The 21,133-nt window shown below is 39.1% G+C and overlaps 1 protein-coding gene across 1 annotated transcript; it reads right to left on the bottom strand.

Annotated features, from left to right (window-relative positions):
- Window positions 1–20,665, bottom strand: st8sia2 (ST8 alpha-N-acetyl-neuraminide alpha-2,8-sialyltransferase 2). The gene is made up of 5 exons (XM_081716596.1): window positions 20,497–20,665; window positions 16,935–17,087; window positions 16,472–16,729; window positions 4,009–4,302; window positions 1–1,612 (listed from the first exon to the last, which is right to left on the bottom strand). The coding sequence occupies exons 1-5, from the start codon at window positions 20,592–20,594 to the stop codon at window positions 1,327–1,329; spliced, it is 1,089 nt and encodes a 362-aa protein (XP_081572722.1). The 5' UTR covers window positions 20,595–20,665; the 3' UTR covers window positions 1–1,326.
- Window positions 20,666–21,133: the final 468 nt, after the last annotated feature.

The following is a 21,133-nucleotide window of genomic DNA, read 5'->3' as shown; positions in this document are numbered from 1 at the left end:
TGACTAAGGATTGCTTCACACCCTGAATGTTTGAAGTATTTTGACTAATTTCTACCAGTTAATGCTTTTTTTTCTGCCTAGATGCTTCACTGTCACACACTTTCCTTTCTTGAGCAACACTCTCATCTGTAATGGACCTTCACAGAAATGTCATTGACTAAAATATAGACCAGCGCATGGAGTTGTGGGAAATAGTTACTAATAAACAAGTTGAAGTATGAAGGTTCTTTATCAGACTGGATCGATGAGTAGGACCACAACAATTTGGTTTACATATTTGTTTAAATCAAAAATACAATGTAAAAACACCACTAGCACAATAGCTAGTGCTACATAATAAAACAGATAAACAGTTTTTAAAGCACTCTAGACCTAATTTAAAGATCGCACATAAAACAGCAAATTCTCAGTGGATGTAAGCCATTTTCCAACCTGCATGCCAACACCCTGTGAATTCACGTCACACAATGTCTCAGAGTTGGCTGAATACACTTAGAGCACCCAAGTATGGAGATTAAAAAACAAAACTAAATAGTCACAGTCCCCAAAGGTCCTCTGCTGTCAGCCATCCTTGTGTAAGCAGGGGTCTGTGTGAACAGCTGGCTGGGTTCTGGACTCGACTGCAATCTCGCCAAGTTTGCATACTAGTGCTGCAGTATTTGATGTCTTACACTTAAAAAAAAAAGATCTGTCTGGGAGTTACAATTCTGTTCGTTAAGCAAACATTCCAAAGGTAACTCAAACAACGTGTCACATTTGAAAGCTTGAGTCTGTGAGTGTCATTGTACCAGGTTCTATAAAGTACAAATGCTCATGCTTACAGTTTCTTACCCTGTATGTCTCTCCACTGACACCTCATTTGAAATATGAATAATTTCAATGAGTAGAATTAAACTAATTAACCAGAAAATATTTAACTGATATTAAATTATTTGAGATGTTGATACTTAAATAATTTAGAGGCTGTATGAATAATCACAAAACATTGCAAACATTTTAACAGCAAAAAAGACAATAAAGGGAATGCATGACACTTAAGTGTTTCCATCTTGTGGCTAAACTAATGTACTGCAACACTAAGAAAAATCCCAGCTGTATTACTGGGGATGCATACTGCATTGCTGGGGACATTCAATAAAATCCATTTTTTTGAACTTAGCCTTAATATATAAATAAAATTTGCTTCATAAGATGTGATCAACAGGCTCTCTATCTGACAGCAGAGACTGCGAGACTGCTAAGTCTTTCTTCCAAAGACCACTTTCGGTATTTGTTAACCTCCGTCTTCCACTATAACAGCAGATATGTATGGCCAACTTGTAATGATCAGGTTGGGGGCTCGCAGGTCCCTGTGTGCAGCTGCAGCGCCCCCTGGCTGTGGAGAGTGCTCAGTGTCCTAAACTCCAGTGGCATGGTATGGGGGCTGCTACTTGATGTGTACTGGTATGTTAGCGCGTCGTAGTAGTGGTATTTAACTGGCTTGCCTTCGGGCCCATGCGAGAAAGGCCAGAAGCCGTAGAGGTGGATCTCATCACAGAAGCGTGTGGCCATCGTGTACATAAGAAGCCCGGTGGTAGGTCGTTTGATCTGGATGTTGTTGGTCAGCCAGTACCTTTTGCAAGACAGCATTGGTTATAGATTGCAAACTGCAGACTGCATTACACCACCACATTATTATCTACAGTCCTTATAGATCCATCTACCCTGTCAGCTTGCTGTAGGAGAAGCACTAAAGTATTATATTTCACATGAGTCACAGCAACCTCTACTGTCATTTCTCATGCCTAACCTGACTATGACCTTATGGTATGTGTTGGACTTATGTCTTTTGTGTAGATTTATTATTGCATGCATTTGATGCAAATTTGATGCAAGTTATAGTCAGGTTATTTAGAAAACATACAGTGAGCTGTCATAGCAAGTTGGTTTGGGCCTAATGGCAATTCAGAGGACTACATTATTATTATTCAATAAGTGCAGGGTTTGAGTCACCTGCTCTCTCAGATTACTCCTCTTCTTATATAATATGATTTATCTTCTGCAAATATATATTAATAATGTATATCATGCAATCCAGTTCCATTTAGACTACCTCTGGCCATCCAAGTCAACTAGCTAGAACTGGGCTTGTCCTGGACCTTTTAATATGTCAGAAATCCAAAACTTTTGAAAGGTTTCACAATGACCACAGATACAAGTTACTTAGACAACTATCCCAGCACCCTGACAATGTCCACTGACTTGAGGTGTTCAAACATTGATTAATCAGACCAAGAAAGGAGAAGGCTCAGTGATGTTAATATGGCAAAGTAAATGTATACAAAAAAGAACTAATTGTGGAGGTGCCAAACATTTTATTTATTTACTGTGTGAGCAGTTTGTATCACAATAAGATTTTATTTCCTCATAGTGCTGAGCAGAACACTCTCAGAAATACAGTTTTAGCGCAACATTGGTGATCTGATGCACAAAATGGTTGTTTCTGGTTTTAAATTATTTATTTATTTACAGCAGAGGACATTATTTGTAAAATTAAGCTAAATGACCATTTAAATAGCTTCTGGGCATCAAGCACTAACATCTCCTGAATATCCTGCACAGTAAAGAATAATGCTTATTGTAATATGGCAACCTGCACATACATCTGTGGCTTACTTTCATTCCTAATCTCACACTCTTGATCAAGTTAAGGGTCTTCAAGAGTATGTAAATATGAGAGCCAGGAATGAGAGATTAAACTTAGAATTAGCAGATCTGAAGGAGCATTGTATGTTAGGGTGAATCTGGACAACTTCATTTCACCTACTGTAAAGGAGCCTTGGAAACTTAAAGAATCGCAGAGGTATGCAAAATCCTTCTCTAGGCTGGTCTCAGTAGTCTCGATAGTCTCAAAATAATTGGGGTGGACTTAAGAGACACTGACCCCGCTTCTAGCCGTAGCTATCCATTCCGCCCTGAATCATCTGCACACTCGGTCAGCACCCTCACTCTGTCTACATGTGGTACTGTTCATTCAGGATTTATGTGTTTGTATGTGTGAGTGTGATGTCAAAGGGTGTGCAGTCCTACATTATGACCCTCTGTCTGGGTCCTTCATTCACTCGTGGCTCGTAAAACTGCCTCACACAATGCCTGTGTTAACACAAACCATGCAATCAAGAAATATTTTCTATTTTCCCTCAGTTATAACTCCTAGTGTTTTCACTGGATCTGGATACTATGGTCTAGGCAATTTGGGCTGTCATTAGGACAAAATATGTATGCTTCTCACAATGACCGCTCCACAGACTAACACCAACATCTTTGATAGAAATTATATTGTATTGAGTCCATTTTTTAAAATTAGCCAAAGAAATGAGCAACAATCTTATGATTGGAAATGATATGACCTACTGAAGCAGTAGTTATCTTTATTGAAATCTGTAGCTTTAAATATGTATTCAGAATGGAACTTAGGAAAACATGTGCATGCTGTTTCGTATGTGAGGACGATAAATGCTGGCTAGTACCTATGGCTTGGAATGAGATTTGTAAAAAACATCATCTGGGGAGAGGTCAGCAAAGGATGCAAAGGTCAAGATATTTATAGAGTACTGGGGCAGATACACAACCCTAGTGGGAGGGGAGTGGGGCTGACTATGATCATCATGTCCTTTTAAAGAGAGTCTGATAAACAGAAGCCACTGTTCATCTCCAATTCAAACCCAGTCTGCTATTAACTAAAGTAGTGTAAGCAAACTGAAAACACATGCCACATCAAACAATAGCTTGTTTATTTAAATAAAATGTAAAAATATGTATTAAAATGTACCTTGGATTTTGCCTGTTTTGCATGCACAGTTGTTTTCTGTTCCGCACTAAGCACCTGTACCTTGTTAGTAGTGTTAAAGCTGTTAGCAGTGTTAAAGCCTGAGATAAAAATAGCAAGATGAGCATGAAAGCTCTCGCTCACAAACACATGCATATGTACACACACACACACACACACACAAACACACATACACATACCCTCTGACAGCATGGAGCAGGCGCAGGGAGGGGAAGGCAGCATGCACATTGCCCGTGTGGGAAAGGATCAGACGGATGGCTCGCTCCACCCGCTCCTCTCCGCCCTTGGCCATGAAGGCAGGGATCCAGAGCACGCTGCTGCCCAGCTCCCGCAGCCGCTGCACGAACTGCTGCCTCCATTCCTCGCTGCTCAGGTCCTGAAAGACACGCTCCACTACCGACGGGTTCATGGTCACAAGGCCCGTGCGAACGCCCACGTCTTTTACATAGTGCTCAATTGGAGCGAGGTTACACCTACACCCCACACACGTACACACACAAACACACACAGACCACCATGAGCACAGATGCCACACCTTACGATACATGCACTCTTTCCAGCTTCTAGTTATGGTCTTGGAATATAAAACTGAATTGGTTATTATTAACGTGCAGTATTTCCATATGAATGTATTCAGGCTATACAAAATTATTAACATATACATGAAAAGTTATCTTTAAAAAAGTTTAATATAGGAACAGGGTACTTTACAGTGATAATATTAAGGTGCTTACCTTGCTAATAATACATAATACTGATGAGGTACTATTTAATACATTCATGCAAATTGGCCCCATCAGCCTTCACTCACTATAATGCATGTTAGCGTGCTTGTGTGAGGTATTCCTTAAACTTTAGTGTCCAAGAAGACAGACTATTTGCTCTGTGTCGCTCTCACTATACAGTAATGAATAAATCCCCTCTCATCAAACTCATCTCAGCATGAAAGCTCAGAAGTCATCAAAGCACACAACGATGGTATTGCATCCACAAACAAATATTGGACCGTAGTTATGCATATCCTAGAGGAAGGCTCACTTATACCAAAGGCCCAGTTAAAATAGCATGCTTGTATGATACATGTCTACATGCTTATATACAAGAGTTCAAGTTCAAGTTCAAGTTCAAGTTCGGTTTATTTGTCACATACATAGTCATACACAGTACAACACGCAGTGAAATGGTGGAGAGTGCTCTGTCCAAACTGAGGAAGAGAACCAGGGGTGCATAGAGAAAAAAATATATATACAGATAAACATATATTCTATGTATGTACAAAAATATATTAACAATGTATGTACAATATATGTATATTATGATTATATACACAATGTACAATGTATATGGTTGAGTATATATGTACACAATCTACAGAATGTACAGATCCATTGTATAGTACCATATCTACAGTTGTTGTAACAGGTTAATTGAGTATAAATCTAAATCTATATATACAGATGTACAGATATACAGTCATGTTATGTGGTGGTGGTCCCCACAGTTTATCAGTTTCCCTGATTCAGGGCCCGAATGGCCTGTGGGAAGAAGCTCCTCTTCAGCCTCTCTGTCTTGGCCTTCAGGGAGCGGAAGCGCCTCCCTGACCTCAACAGAGAGAAGAGTCTATTGTTGGGATGGGTGGGGTCCTTCACAATTTTCCTGGCCTTGGTTTGGCACCGCTTGTAGTAGGTGGTCTGCAGGTCAGGAAGTTCCGAGTGAGTGATGCGCTCTGCTGAACGCACTACCCTTTGGAGTGCTTGTCTGTCCTGCTTGGTGCTATTTCCAAACCAGACTGTGATGTTCCCCGTGAGGATGCTCTCGATAGTGCAGGTGTAGAAGTTCCGCAGTACCTTGGAGGGCAGTCTGAAGTCCCTTAGGCGTCTGAGGTGGTAAAGACGCTGACGAGCCTTCTTTGCCAGGGAGATGGTATGGCGGGACCAGGACAGGTCCTGCGAGATGTGAACACCAAGGTACCTGAAACTATCTACTCTCTCCACCGTGGTTCCACTGATCGTCACAGGTTGGTAGTGCCGCTCCTGCTTCTTGCTGCAATCCACGATCAGCTCCTTTGTCTTACTGACGTTTAGGAGGAGATTATTTTCCTGGCACCAGTTTTCCAGGTGTTTAATCTCCTCCAGGTAGGCCCTCTCGTCGTTGTCCGAGATCAGACCCACGACAATGGTGTCATCAGCAAACTTGACAATGGTGTTAGAGCTGGAAGTGGCTGTGCAGTCGTAGGTGTACAGTGAGTAGAGCAGGGGGCTTAGGACACAACCCTGAGGAGCTCCAGTGCTGAGGGTGAGGGTGGATGAGGCGCAGTTGCCCACCCGTACTGATTGTGGTCTGTCTGTTAGGAAGTTGGAGATCCAGTCGCACAGGGATGTATGCAGTCCTAGATCTCCCAACTTAGTAGTGAGTAGGGAGGGAATGATAGTGTTAAATGCTGAACTGTAGTCGACAAATAGCATTTTAACATAATTTCCCCTCCCTTCGTCCAGGTGAGTCAGTGTAGTGTGGAGCAGATGTGCAATCGCATCGTCAGTGGAGCGGTTGTGGCGGTATGCAAACTGCAGTGGGTCCGTGGAGGCTGGCAGTGAAGATGTGATGAAGTCTCTAACTAGCTTTTCAAAGCACTTCATCACGACTGATGTGAGGGCGACAGGGCGGTAGTCATTGAGGTCGGAGGGTCGAGGTTTCTTCGGGACGGGGACGATGGTGGACCGCTTGAAGCTGGAGGGGACAATACCGAGCGTCAGGGAGAGATTGAAGATGTCGGTGAATACCGGGGCTAGCTGATCTGCGCAGGCTTTGAGGACCCTCCCGCAGATACCGTCTGGTCCCCTCGCCTTCCTGGTATTCACCCTTTTAAACACTCTCCGTGATGATGAGAGGGCGCTGTTCTATGGTGGGCCCCGCGCATGTGCCATTGGCTGCGCCGATAGTGCCATTTGCACTAGCGCCGTTAGCATTGGCGCTGTTAGCACTAGCGCCGTTAGCATTGGCGCTGTTAGCACTAGCGCTGCTAGATGTAGCCTCGAAGCGAGCAAAGAATGTATTCAGCTCGTTCGCCAGAGACTCATCCGCACTCATCAGCCCAGAGGGTGGGCTCCTGTAGTCCGTGATCATCCGTAGTCCCTGCCACAGGGATCTAGAGCCACTCTGCTGGAACTGTGTCTCTAGTTTCTTCCCGTAGCGCCGCTTCGCCTCCCTCACCGCCCTGCGCACTCCGTATGCTGCAGACTTGTACTCGTCCATGTTCCCGCTGATGATCCCCGCATTGTAGGCAGCAGTGCGAGAGTTCAGAGCCTCGCTCTAGTATCTATTTCACACTGAAGAAACCAAGACTTGCAGTAAAAGAGAAGGTTTTAATGAGTCTTACTAAGCCTTGTGATCAGAACAGCCTGCAAGGTAGACTAGGGTACAGTCTGTTCTAGGTTGGAGACTATAGATGCATTGACTGAGTCAGAGAATGAGCAGTTCAAACAGAGACTCCATGGTAAACCTGCCTAGCTTGAGGCTGATGTGGGTCTAGGAAACAAATCTAGTATCTATTTCACACTGAAGAAACCAAGACTTGCAGTAAAAGAATGACACTGAACATTTTGGAAGCAAAGATTCTGTGCAAAGGCAGACAAACGTCAAGTCAGAAGCATGCAGCAGAGCAAGAAACTCCTCATTAAAATTTCAAATGAATATCTGAGACTTTTCCAAATGTCACATTTGCTCAGAAAGTACCTAATTGCTATGCTGTACAGCTGAGAAACCTAGCAGTTCATCAGATATAGCAACAGGTCAACAAGAGGAACTGTAACAAGAGCATTCCAAAACCTGCAAGTACTGCAGAGAGGTTAGGAACTCTGCCTGGGCATTCCATCAAAGGTTCTGAAAACCTAATCAACTATAAAAAAAAAACAAAAAAACATGCTCACACAGGCCTTAATACAAAAGTATAAGTATTTTGTAGAAACATATTTCACCAGTATAGTTATTTAATCATACCTGTATTAGTCTGTTGACCATCGGTTGCTAAGTAACAACAACGGACACTACTCAGGTTAAAGAGATGAGCTGCTCCTATTTTAGCAGACGTTGTAAATAAGGAAACCTCTTTGCTTTATTTTTATTTACATTTGAAAAACAGCTTTATAAAAGCAAAGCACAAAAGCACCCAGGCTCATATATTATCATCAATAATTGGAACAGTGCAGAGCCAGGAATGTTTGAAGGATCCATGAGCACACTCTAGTAGAGAGCAGGAATTTAAAGTTAAAGGCAGAATCACAGATAGAAAAAAGAGTCAGAGGCCAAAAACAGTGGGCAGCTGAGATCAAAACACAAACACAAACTCTTGACACCATGCTTAGGAATGCAGTGAGACATTAACACAGCTTCACAAAGAGTGGTGTGAGTGGGAGAGTTTTGTAAGGAAGCTGATGAGGGAGAATATGGGACAGGTATACAGGGCCTTGAAAAAGTATCAATACCCCTTGAACTTTTCCACATTTTTTCGTTACCTACAAACTTAAATGTATTTTACTGGGAATGTATGTGATAAATGAACACAAAGTAGCAAGTAATTGTGAAGTGAAAAGAAAATGATACATGGTTTTAAAATTTTTAATAAATACAAATCTGGAAAGTGTAGCGTGCATTTGTATTCAGCCCACCTGACTCAATCCTTTGTGGGACCACCGTTTTCTGCCATTACAGCTGCAAGTCTTTTGGGGTATGTCTCTACCAGCTTTGCACATCTACATCTTAAATTTTTGCCCATTCTTCTTTGCAAAATGGCTCAAGCTCAGTCAGATTGGATGGAGAGCATCTGTGAACAGTAATTTTCAAGTCTTGCCACAGATTCTCAATGGGATTTAGGTCTGGACTTTTACTGGGCCATTCTAACACATGAAAGTGCTTTGGTCTAAACCATTCCATCGTAGCTCTGGCTGTATGTTTAGGGTCGTTGTCCTGCTGGACGGTGAACCTCTGCCCCAGTCTCAAGTCTTTTGCAGCCTCTAACAGGTTTTCCTCCAGGATTGCCCTTTATTTATCTCCATCCATCTTCATATCAACTCTGACCAGCTTCCCGGTTCCTGCTGAAGAAAAGCATCCCCACAGCATGATGCTGCCACCGCCATGTTTAAAGGTGGGGATGGTGTGTTCAGGGTGATGTTCAGTGTTAGTTTTCCACCATAGTGTTTTGCATTTAGGCCAAAAAGTTCAACTTTGGTCTCATCTGACCAGAGCACCTCCTTCCACCTGTTTGCTGTGTCCCTTACATGGCTTGTGACAAACTGCAAACGAGACTTCTTATGGCTTGCTTTTAAAAGTGCCACTTCTTGCCACTCTTCCATAAAGGCCAGATCTGTGGAGTACACAGCTAATAGTTGTCCTGTGGACAGATTGTTCTACCTGAGCTGTGGATCTATGCAACTCTTGCAGTTGTGCCATACTCCTTCCATTTCTGGATGATTGATTTAACAGTGCTCTGTGAGATGTTCATATCTTGGGATATTTTTATAGCCTAAACCTACTTTACATTTCTCCACAACTTTATCCCTAACCTGTCAGGTGTGTTCCTTGGTTTTCATGATGCTGTTTGACCACTAATATTCTCTAACAAACCTCTGAGGTCTTCACAAAACAGCTGTAGTTACACTGAGAATAAATTACACACAGGAGGACTCTATTTGCTAATTTGGTGACTTTTGAAGGAAATTGGTCACACTGGATGTTATTTAGGGGTATCAGAGTACAGGGGGAATAAAAATGCATGACACTTTCCAGATTTTTATTTATTAAAATATTTGAAAACCATGCATCATTTTCTTTTCACTTCAATTACTTGCTACTTTGTGTTTGTTTATCACATAAAATCCCAATAAAATACATTTACGTTTGTAGGTTTAACATGAAAAAATGTGGAAAAGTTCAAGTATCAAGTTCAACGAATCAATTTATCAATATTTAAATAAATTTCAATAAAGAATTTTTGAAACTACAGTACATCCATGTACACAATTCACTTTCACTGTATATGTGAAAAAAGGATGGAAGCTTAACACTAAATAATACAAAGCAGATAAGGCTTTGAAAAACTAACAAACAGAAATAAAATCCCTGAGTTGTAGCAAAATATGGGCTACTATTTATAAGGTACATTTCTATATGTCTCAAGGTGCTAAATGTCATTTGATATATTCTTAACTTACTGTAAAAACAATTGCTACACTTTTTAAAAGTATCTGAGTACAAGTCTTTATGAAGGAACATGTCTAATAATAAATGAAAACATTTTGAATGTTTGCTAATGGTGGTTGGTCATTCTATTGCAGTTAAAACTAAATGCCTTGCCAAACAGATTATGAAAATCCAACACACTGGGACTAAGGACTTACACCAAAAACTCAATGAGGTATTTTGGACTTAAGACTTTATCCTGAATGTTGAATACCTGTACCCTCTACATTTCAGACAGTACCAGAATATGTGTGTATTGGTTGCTGGGGATATGATCACAAAAAGAGAAAGAATTTCAGAGAAGTTTGACAACTTCTGTTGGAATACTTTACCCAATTCAAGACTTTAAACTCCATAACATTGTGTCTCACACATAGGATGTACGAACATTACGTAGGACAGACATTCAAAACTATCACTCTAACTCCCAGTTCAATTTGTGCTCTAATGCTTGAGAGAGGAAGATTGCTATATAATTTCAGTTATCTATATGTGAATGCTGCAGCTGGCTAAAATTGAATCTAAAAGGTTACTTGATGAAAAATTGAGAATACTGACAAAGTAAGACTTGTAGATAATGGAAAATATATTTTGAGGGTACACTAAACCTTTTAGAGCGTTACTAGAAAGAATAGTCCATCTGTGTGTGTAATATATATATATATATATATATATATATATATATATATATATATATATATATATATATATATATATATATATATATATATATATATATATATCTCTACTTGAACTAATATTTTTTTTTTTTTTTTTTTTTTTTTTTTTAAGTTCAAGTCGAGATGGTGCAAAGTAATTATTTGAATCTATAGAAGATTCCAGAGATGGCGAGTGCAATCCATAATAGCATCGTATTTGATTGTGCATTCTGACTCACCTAATCATCATGTTTCAGCTCCCGATGCTGCAGCGATGGGAATAAACCAGCGCTGATAACGAACAGAATGTGCGTGGTGTGGATTCTAATATCCTGCACCAACTGGTTCCCTATAAAGCCAGTGTGAATCAGAATATCGTAGAATCTTTAAACAAATGATTTGAAAGAGCTGTGACAAAAACTGGAATGCGCATATACAGTACCTTTCAAAAGTAGTCAGGCTCCTTAATGGTCATCAGATTTGTCTTAATTACAAATTTCATTTTATTATTTTGCTCTTTGCAACACTTTATTTAAGGAGGCGGGCGCATGTGCGGAGAAGAGCGAGATTTATTATGGGCAAATCCAAAATCAGAGTCGTTGTAGTAGTCCAGGGTCATAGAGCCAACACGGATAGCACGGGGATACAAGATTCAACAAACACGAGTACACGAAAGTAAACAGGGGAACAGGGGAATCAGAATATAACAAAAGACTAGGGAACACGACGGGTAGGATAACAAAACAGGCTAACAAACTAAGGCTTTGAAACATCCCGACAGCAAACCAAACACAATGACCCTAACACAAACGGCACAAATCAAAACAATCAAAGAAACACTCAACGAACAGCCAAAACAGGGAACACGATACGGTTTAAATACGTGTACTAAACGAGGGACAGGTGTGGAAAATCAATCGAGGGGCGGAGAAAACGAAACTATGGCATGGAATTAAAATACACAAGACAGGGGAAACACGGAACACGGAAGATGGGAAGGACTAATCGTGACAGTTTTACAAGACTGGCCATCAGAATTTATTAATTTTGTGATATTTATTGATATTTGTTTTAGGTATGAAAATATTCTGTAACCAAATTAGTAACGGAAAAAAGCTATTTGCACTGTGTATTCAAGCCCTGTGCTTTGAAATCTCCAAGTTAACTTCAAACTTGCCCCTACTTCTGATACATTCAAATAGCTTGTAACATTTGGTGAACAGAGTCAAATGCAGTAATACGAAGTAGTTTAATCCGACAAGGGCAATTAAAGTCATAGTCAAACACAAGCAGAAGTCAATAACCAAAGACAATCCAACCAGGTAAACAACTCCAAACAGACGGAAAGAGATGAGAGAAACCGGAGAAAAACATATAACAGTTATCCAAAGACTCAAAAACGTTAGGCAGGCAAATTAGTCTTTGCAAAGTCTGAAAGAACACAGAGACTATACAGAGACACATAAGGGTAACGAGATTAGGGTGAGACTAATAATCCGGCGACTGGAAATGAACGGGGTTTGTAGGTAACATTTTCCTTGGAAGACTGTGCTCTTGTGGCAGACATGACAATGTTTTCTGGATAAAAATCCCTCTTAACTCTAGCCTACTGTACTGGCTAGGATACATTCTATGAGTAAATTATACTTTTGTAAATCACTCTGGATAAGAAGGTCTGCTAAATGTCCTAGAAGTAAATGTAATTCTTGTATCATTGGTATGGCTGGGAATCTGAAGGAAATCTATGAAAATTAAGAATATAACCTAGCAATAAAGTTCCAGTCATGAAGTAGACAGGGAAAGACTCCAAAATAATATCCACATTTGTGTATATCCCTGTGAGAACTGTTGGAACAACTGTGAGGAAGCTGCACTATACCATCCAGGAACTGCCTAGACAAGGTCGTTCTTCAAAACAGAGCATCAGAGCAAGACAGGGGCTTGTGAGGGAAGCCTCACTGAAACCATCAATCACTCTGAAGTAGCGACACAGCGCAGTGGATGAGAGTGTAGTAAAGATACACCAATCAAGAGCTCTGCATACAGAGGGCCTGTAGGAGGGTGGCTCTCAAGAAGCCACTACTGAAGGAAAAACACTTCAAAGCATGGCTGGTGTTTGCCAGAAAGCACCAGAGTGACCCAGTTGTAATGTGGAATGATGTTGTGTGGTCAGTTGGGACAACAATTAGAATTTTTGCCACATTTCATAATGCTATGTGGGGCACAAACCTAACCCTGCCCATTCCTTTGCAAACACTATCCTAACAGTGAAGTATAAAAGTGTGTAGGAGCAACAGTTCGATATCCCTGGAGGTCAAGGGGTTCCTATGCCTGGCAGATTAAAGAATAGCTATGAAAAGCTTCTGCTTTGTTTCCACAGAGAACCCAAGACAATAAAATAGTGATAACAAAAAAATTGTGCTGGCCAAGACTCAACTTAAGAAACTTTTCTACCAGAGTGTGTATGACCTTGCTTGACTGGCAGACAGGTACAGACTAGTATGTGCACTCTCTAGCCTCAGAATATTAAGTGGAGAAAAACACTTTCATAAAAAACACAGTTCTTTAACAACACCGAAATGGAAATTTCACAAGAAATTCATAACATCTTGAGACCTGTGTCATTTGTGTAATGATACTGTGTTGCATGAATGTGTAAGCCATTATTTTCCTGAATTGTATGTAAAAAAAATACAAGATATACTATGTTTGATCTTGAGTTAAATGAGAAATCCTGCCTGAAACAATGAGATGACTTTCAACATTGTGTGATACACCTGTTACATGGTAAGTACATAAACTGTAACTTTATTTCCAGTTATAAAAAAACAGGCCTGTGAAGGGGGTGAAATGGGAGGTAGCCCACAAACCACTGCTGCTGAAGCAATCAACATGGACCAGATGTGACAGAAATATGCACACTGCCCAGCTCTACACCCTGTATATTACAACATCTCATATTTCAAGATGGCCAGTTGGTTTCTTATGAACAATTTCAGAGTTGAACCTTCGGTTTCAACTTCTCACTTCGACTTCAGCATAATGAATGCTCATCAAAGACAGTATGAAATAATGTGGAACAAGTGCATGAGGGATGTTTCTGTAATTCCCAGAACATCAACAAGGAGACTGAAGATTCAAGCTAGGCCTCTCAGTCAACTCAAGAACATACTGAATGTAAATATGTTTCATTCCCCACTTTTCCTCTCCAAGGTTTTCAAGGTGATTAGTCTTGATACTGTGACTTTACAGAACAAGGGGAAATTCTGCCATTGTCAGTTGAACTAGTCCTACTCTTTGAATTGATTTTTTTTAAATAGTAATCATTCTTCATAAATACCTTTTTTTTAAGTAACCATTCCTCACAAATACCATTCCTCATAAATACATGTCTCATAAATACCATTCACCCAAAGTACCTATTAGCGGACCAAAGAGCCACATGCTTTGCCTGAGCTCCACTATGCTGATCAAAGCCATATGCCTATTTAGTTTACCTTTGCCACTGCATTGCAGCTACCTGTTTTTTGATGGAAAATAAAGAAGACTTTATTTCAGTCTCACCTCTTGCTCCTTATGTGCCGCCACCAACACACTTACATTATTCTTGACTTTTGTTCTAAATGCTTTATTAGTAAACGTTGTGTTTTACCCTTATGTGTGTCTCTTATAACAGCTAGGAAAGCACTCCATTAAATCTGAGTGAGCAAATTTCCTGCAGACATTGAGAAAGTTGTTACTAGTTTTATGATTAATTTAAGTTAACCATCAAGTGTGTCACATTCTGGAGCTATTTGTCCTGTTGGACTGGAGTCCTGTTTATTAGAATTATTATTATATATTAGTTAATTAATTATGATTACTAGTAATTAATTACCATTACTATTGCATTATTACTATTAATTAATTTAGAGTAATAATTAAAAAAGAACTACTGTAACGGCCCTCTCCTCCCTGACTCCTCCCCCAAGGTCTACGTAGGGTCTCATTGGTGTTTGTCATCATGGTTGTGTGTGTGTGTGTGTGTGTGTGTGTGTATGTGTGTGTGTGTCTTTCCCCCTTATTAGTCCATCATTTGTTGGACCTGTCACTAGTTTCACTCCCTGTTATCTTATGTATTAAAAGCCTTCTGTTTGTTCTTGTGTTTGTCGGTGTTTGACCTTACATATGCTGATCTTCGGCTGCCTTGCTGTATTCTGCCTGTGGTCCTTTGTTGTGTTTTCCATCCTGTTATCACTTGTTGCATTTTGTTTTGCTAACGTTCAGTAGCATTCTTTGTGTTTTGTTCAATTTTTGTTGCTTGTCCCATAAACTCAGTGTTTGAGTGATGATGCTCGCCTCGGCACCCTGCCTCTGCCTCCTTACAACATGACACCTACAAGTGGCAGCATCACTTTATGTGAATAATTTTCCCCAGTAGGACTAGGTATTGTGTTAAAACTGGATAGATATGTGGTACAAAATACAGCACAATTCCTCAAGACAACCTGTTTCAGTCTGCTCAAAAAACACAAAAACATGATTATTCACCAGAATGATACCAGGCACAAGGCCAACGCAACACATCAGCAAGTGAATCGTGAAAAAAGGTGAATGTTGAACAATGGATGGCCAAGTCAAAGTCCAGATCTCAATCCCATTGAGAGTCTGTGGCACTAAAGTTTCAGTCCATGAGCATCATCCAAACAACCTGAAAACCCAGAACAATCTGCCATGAAGGATGGCTGAAATTCACTTCAAAACAGTGTGTGTAAAGGTGGTACTACATCAAAAAGTGGTTTTACCAAGTGCTAGTCTGTTTCAGTTTTTAATTTTTTAAAGATCTGCTGATCTTAAAATGATTTCCCCCCCAAAATTTACTTTGGCTGAAAAATACTGGCTGAAACAATCTGTATAAGTGTCATGTGTAATCCAGAAACCTTTAATGACTTCAATCCTTTTGAATGGCACTTGTTTAATAACTGAGTTAATTACCATCTTGCAATTTTTTGCAGTAAACCACAATAAAGGAATAGAAGGGTTCTGACTATGTAAGTGATTTTGATACTTGACAAAGTCTTATCTGTATGAGCACCCAAAAGCTGGACTTCCTGCTTTGTCATTGCAAGACCTCAGTATTTTCTATGTGCTACACATGAACGAGCATGGGGAGAAATTCAGCTTCAGACAAGATGGAATCATATGCATGTATGTGCATGCATTCTAATTGATCTTAAAATGAGATTTTCTGAATGTCATTATAATTTAATTCAAAGGTAAAACACATGCTTCTTATCAGGGCCTTCTATATCAAGTAGTTTTCAAAGTGTTTCAAAGTTTTCCCTTGGTTGCTCTTCCTAATGGCTGTCAGCAACTTAGGAAATGAATGAACAAAAAACTGCCAATCATTCTGAAAGCAACATTCTTCCTCAGGTAATCATACACTGTCACAATTGTGTGCTGAGCAATTACATTTTTTTGCAAGTCTTCCCAAAAAGCTTTCTTGTACAGTGCAACAATGTCTTCATGCACTATTTTCAATGGTGCAACCATCTTTCAAATGTTTGCCCTCCCTCAAGGAAGTGACTCTGCTAGTTATACAGCAACCTAATTAACTGATAAAAAATGTATTTCTAACAGTTCTTCAATATATTTATTTATGTCATTAATTACTTGTTACAGTCATACCAAACACCTTACTATTAAATGAAAACTTGTGGGCAAAGGAAGTATGCAATCACATTCTCACATCTTTATAAAATAGTCTTACCTGATGATAAAGTCATGAGAATCAATCTCTGGACCACAGCTGCTGTTTAGCAGTATGCCAGAATTGCCAACAATTGCACACCGTTTGTAGTGCTGGTTCTTCATGGGAGACACAGTGGGAAGAAGGCGGTACAAGTTCTCTGAGATGTTAGTGGTGCTCCGACGGTCGAAAATATAATGGATGACATCTCCGGGCTTGTAGGTGCTTTTTAGGATGGAGATGTCCCTCTCAGCATCTAGGAACCTTAAAATATTCTTTCTGGAGGAGTCATAAAGAATGAAAAAAAGTTGACAAAAAAACATTTGGCAGAATACAATAAATATGGTAAATACATAAAACATATATAACTGAATAAGCAATGCTAAAAAACATGTTGGCAAGGATAAAAATACTTAGATCCTTCACTTTTTGACATGTGCATTTCTGTAGAGTCAGACAGCCTAAACTGAAAGACGCTGACTACCTGATGAGACTGGCCAGAGTGCGGTTGAACATCCAGTCTGAAGTTGAGGAACTGCTACTGTTGTTCTTTGATAATGAAGGAGATAGAGAAGGGGAAAGAGAGGCTTCTTTGGTGCCTGCCACCGGAATGGGGTGAATCTTCAGCATTTTGTTCCTAAATATTGAAAAGAATAGAAAAATACTGAAAAAATGAACTCATACAGAAACACCAAAATGACATTACTGAAAATCTGAAAATGTTTTTTCCGACTACTATCAAAAAGATCTGCCAAAAAGAGCAACTGCTGAGAATAACTGATTTCATTTGATTTGTCTGATTTCATTTGATTTCACACAAATTCATATTCCTAGTATTTGTGAGGGTAAACATAAAGAAAACTGAACTTGTAAAGTAGTTCCATAAGTCCCACACCAAATCCAACTGTAGCAACTGTACAGAGTATATCAGTCTGTTCAGGCTACTAGCCTATTATTATTATTATTATTATTATTATTATTAATAATCAATATAAATAATAGAAATAATTTCATTTAAAAGACTTTCATCCAAAATATTTTTTGTTCTGTTTTACTATTTCAGATGGAAAAAACAAGTAATTTTCGTGGTAATATTTTATATCTTATTCCTTATTTTTTCTTTATTTAAAAATTTTGCATAATTAATCTGTAACATTTTATAATTTTAGTGTTAGGCTACTGTTATTTCTCAAAATAACCTATGTTGCAGCACAATCTTATATCAACATTATATTAATACTGCAATCAGCCCTTGAAGAATCCATATTGGTCGACCAGTAATGAATAGGGTCATCTAACGTCTGTCCAATTAAATCTCAAACCTGTTGGGATTAGTTATCAAGATATACAGGTGAAACTCCTGAGAGTGCCCAGTACTGCTGAGAACAAAGAAAATTACACTGGTTAACAAAGATTTTACAAAAACTACCTGTTACTTATGTATTTTTGCATGCTGAATGTAAATATGTTGTCAGAATTTATTTAGCACCCATAGTTTGTTTTTATCGTTGTTGTTCTAGTATACTCATATGTCATTATGTACTGTATGGAAAAGTGGTACTAAGGAAAATGCAGACTGGACAGTGAAGAGGGATGTTCCTGAGTCCAAATATAGGTGAAAATCATGCATTGTACATTTTAGAAGTACATTTGTACATATTTTAAGTGTAATGACAGCCATAATTATGAAGTAATATATACTTTAAAATGTCATTGTTCTGTCACTCAAAAAAACATGCCTGATAGAACATTTCTAAAAATTCATTTGAATTCAGCATAAAATGTGTTATAAAGTCCACCTGTTTTAGTTTGTTAAAAACATTTGTTGCCCTGTGTTACTATTTTGTAATATTTTCATAACATGAAACTATTTTCTAACGTGAAAACTACTACTTTCATAACATGAAACATGGAATTGATTTGCACAAGCAGGGTTGGGCCACTCTACTGATATTACAGATAAGTAACTAATTATTTACAAATCATTGTTCCTCTAGATAAGAAACACATGCACTTCAGTATCTTTTTCTTTACTAACAGCAGTGAAGATAGACTTTAAGGACAGAAGATCATATACATTAACATTTCACTGGTATTAGGCTTTAATCTAATTTTTGCAGTACACGTATTATTCCACCATTCAATTACATGAATGTCCTAATCTTCTACTGTGACTTCTAGATTTTTATTTACTACAAAATATAATGAGTCTCTGAAGACTGAATAATAAATGTGAAAACCAATAAATAAGTCTGCATAGGAGATCAAATGTGTTTTCTAATTTGTTTGACATCTAGTGCAAGAAACATGAAGAATCTAGTTAGGAAGGGTGGGTTTTACATTCCATCTTACAGCACCTAGAATTGTTTACAGTACACTAACAAACAAAGGCCAAGGATAATTTTTTTAATGTAACTGAGACACATTATGGAAAAAGAAGCATGTCAAGTAATCCCTCAGAAACCAATGAACTCAATATAACAATATTGCATAAGCGCTGCCCATTTAGTAATAATAATGCTTTGTCAATATGTATATCTAAATAGCATATAACAATTTTTTTTAAACCAGTAAACCTCACGACATCCAAAGTCCTTCTCAAAACACTCTCGAGTGCTTACAATGAATGATTCAAGGTTGCGAAGATTGCATTTGCCTAAACCAGCAGATTTCAGATGGGGAAAGACAAACTGCTCTGTTTCTTATTTTCTTTTGTTGTCCATGTGCTGTTGCTCTCAGCAACCCTCTAGCTTCTAACACCCCCCACCCACTACACAGGTTGCTGGGTTGACATGCATGGTCAGTGGTGAACAAACAGAGGTGCCCCAGGACTGACTGTGTACACTGGGTAATGCTATTGATTCTAGGATTATTTCTTAGGGTAGAAAAAAAACAACCATATCTGTTTTTAAATGTGTTGACTTTTCACGTATGAAGAAGGTTTTGGTCAGTGAGGGATATACACACTAGTTAAGTAATGAACAAAATCTACTGAAGTCTACATGTTCTTTAGTCCCTGGACTTCAAGGCTGTTTTAATGCTAGAATAGTGAAGTATGGTGCATCCCATATTAGGGTACATGCTGGAGTAGTGCACTTGCAGGAGTAATGTACTTCTAGGAGTAGGGTGCATGCTGTAGTAGGGTGCATGATGGAGTAGCGAATGTATAACTTGAGATGCCATGTTGTGCCTCTAGGATATGGGATCTGGGATATCTCTAATCATGGAGACACCATGCGAAGTTTAGTAAAATCCCTGAACCACATCAGAAAGGGCTTAACACTTAACTTAAAGTCATGTACCGTATAACAAGGAACAACTGTGAAAAACTGTCTCCCTCCAGAACTGACAATCTTATATCTATCAGCCATCTTCTAGTTAAATGGCTTCCTCACAACAGCAGTAGTCAAAGATAAGACCCTAGAACCTCTTAAAGACTTCCTGGGTAAAGTCAGAAACCCTGTTTGGTCCACACAAACATGTTACTTCAATATATTGTTCATTACTAGGAGTGGGGTCAGTTCACATCATACAAAACCCTAACTGGGATAACACAGGTCTAGATTAATATCTTAGCAATTACAGTGATCGTAGGGCATCATGAGGTATCTTGAGGCATCCAACTGCAAAATTCAAAGGGCTGATGTGGAGAGCTTGAAGAGACAGCCAGTTACTGAATGCGTACCCAAGACACCAAGTTTTCAGTGCGGATTGCAAACCCGAAACCTGTGATTTCTGAGACTTGTCAATTCACACATGGCAATGATTGTTTCTCCGCGCTGCTCTCTCACTAACAATGAAACAACCAATGTGCTGCATAAAGAATCCAATTACAGCACATAGATTATTACAAGTGTAACGGTAAAATCGATATAAAGTCCAAAAACAAGAGCAGAGAAAGGCAGTACACAAACATTATACATAATGTCTCGAACAGCGAAAAATCGAACGTATTAATGGTTTTCAGATCATATATTATTACGAGCTCTGAACAATACACGTGTATGTAAATCAATCATGTCCTAATTATTCTTAACTATACTTACGCAATTTTCTCCTCGACTTCAGATATATCGGCCACAACGAAGAATACCACAAGAACAGTTAGAATTCCAAACACCAGCGTTCTGAATTGAAAAGGCATGACAGACCTTGATTTCCAGGTCGGTTACCAGACGTATATCTAAGCTACTGAACAGTGTTTTTTCGCCTAGGCTCCTTTCAACAATGTTTCTACTGGCTGTTCTGGTGAATATCTATTCACACAAGATAGCAAGCAGACGATGATTTGTTTCATTGTCACATTAGGTACGCTTTACACTAATGAACGCATCAGAAAAATGATGAAACCGTCTCGTCGCGCCTTCCCTCTGTTTGATCTTTTTTTTTTTTTTTTTTTGACGGTGGCTCACAGAACACTTTCTGTGAAAACTTTAAAGAAAGGCAGGCGAACCGCAGTACACGGCGTATTCAATCTTCTGCAGTACTCCATGCTGCGAAGAACGTGCGAGGGTGCACTGGAAACATACATACCAACTGCTACAACCCGACTGCTGACCCGACTTCTCGTCATTCATTCATTCATTTTAGTGGGGCCTTATTTCTCTATTTTTTTCAAGCTATCCAGTAGAGAATGTTAGCAATAGGGAGATGTTAACACCAACTAAATTTATGTTTCATGTT

Source organism: Electrophorus electricus, chromosome 6 (genome assembly GCF_041902795.1).
Source record: "Electrophorus electricus isolate QZ-2024a chromosome 6, ASM4190279v1, whole genome shotgun sequence".
Taxonomy (NCBI): domain Eukaryota; kingdom Metazoa; phylum Chordata; class Actinopteri; order Gymnotiformes; family Gymnotidae; genus Electrophorus; species Electrophorus electricus.
Note: the sequence above shows the minus strand (reverse complement) of the source record. Positions and strands in the feature narration are given on the sequence as shown.

Bases quoted from the DNA above. Each gene is read 5' to 3' on its own strand.
- st8sia2 (XM_081716596.1), bottom strand. From the start codon at position 20,594: ATGCCTTTTCAATTCAGAACGCTGGTGTTTGGAATTCTAACTGTTCTT. The intron at 16,730-16,934 runs GTAGTCAGCGTC...TGACTCCTCCAG, and splicing joins ACTCTGGCCAGTCTCATCAG to AAAGAATATTTTAAGGTTCC. The intron at 1,613-4,008 runs GTATGTGTATGT...GTCTTGCAAAAG, and splicing joins CTGCTCCATGCTGTCAGAGG to GTACTGGCTGACCAACAACA.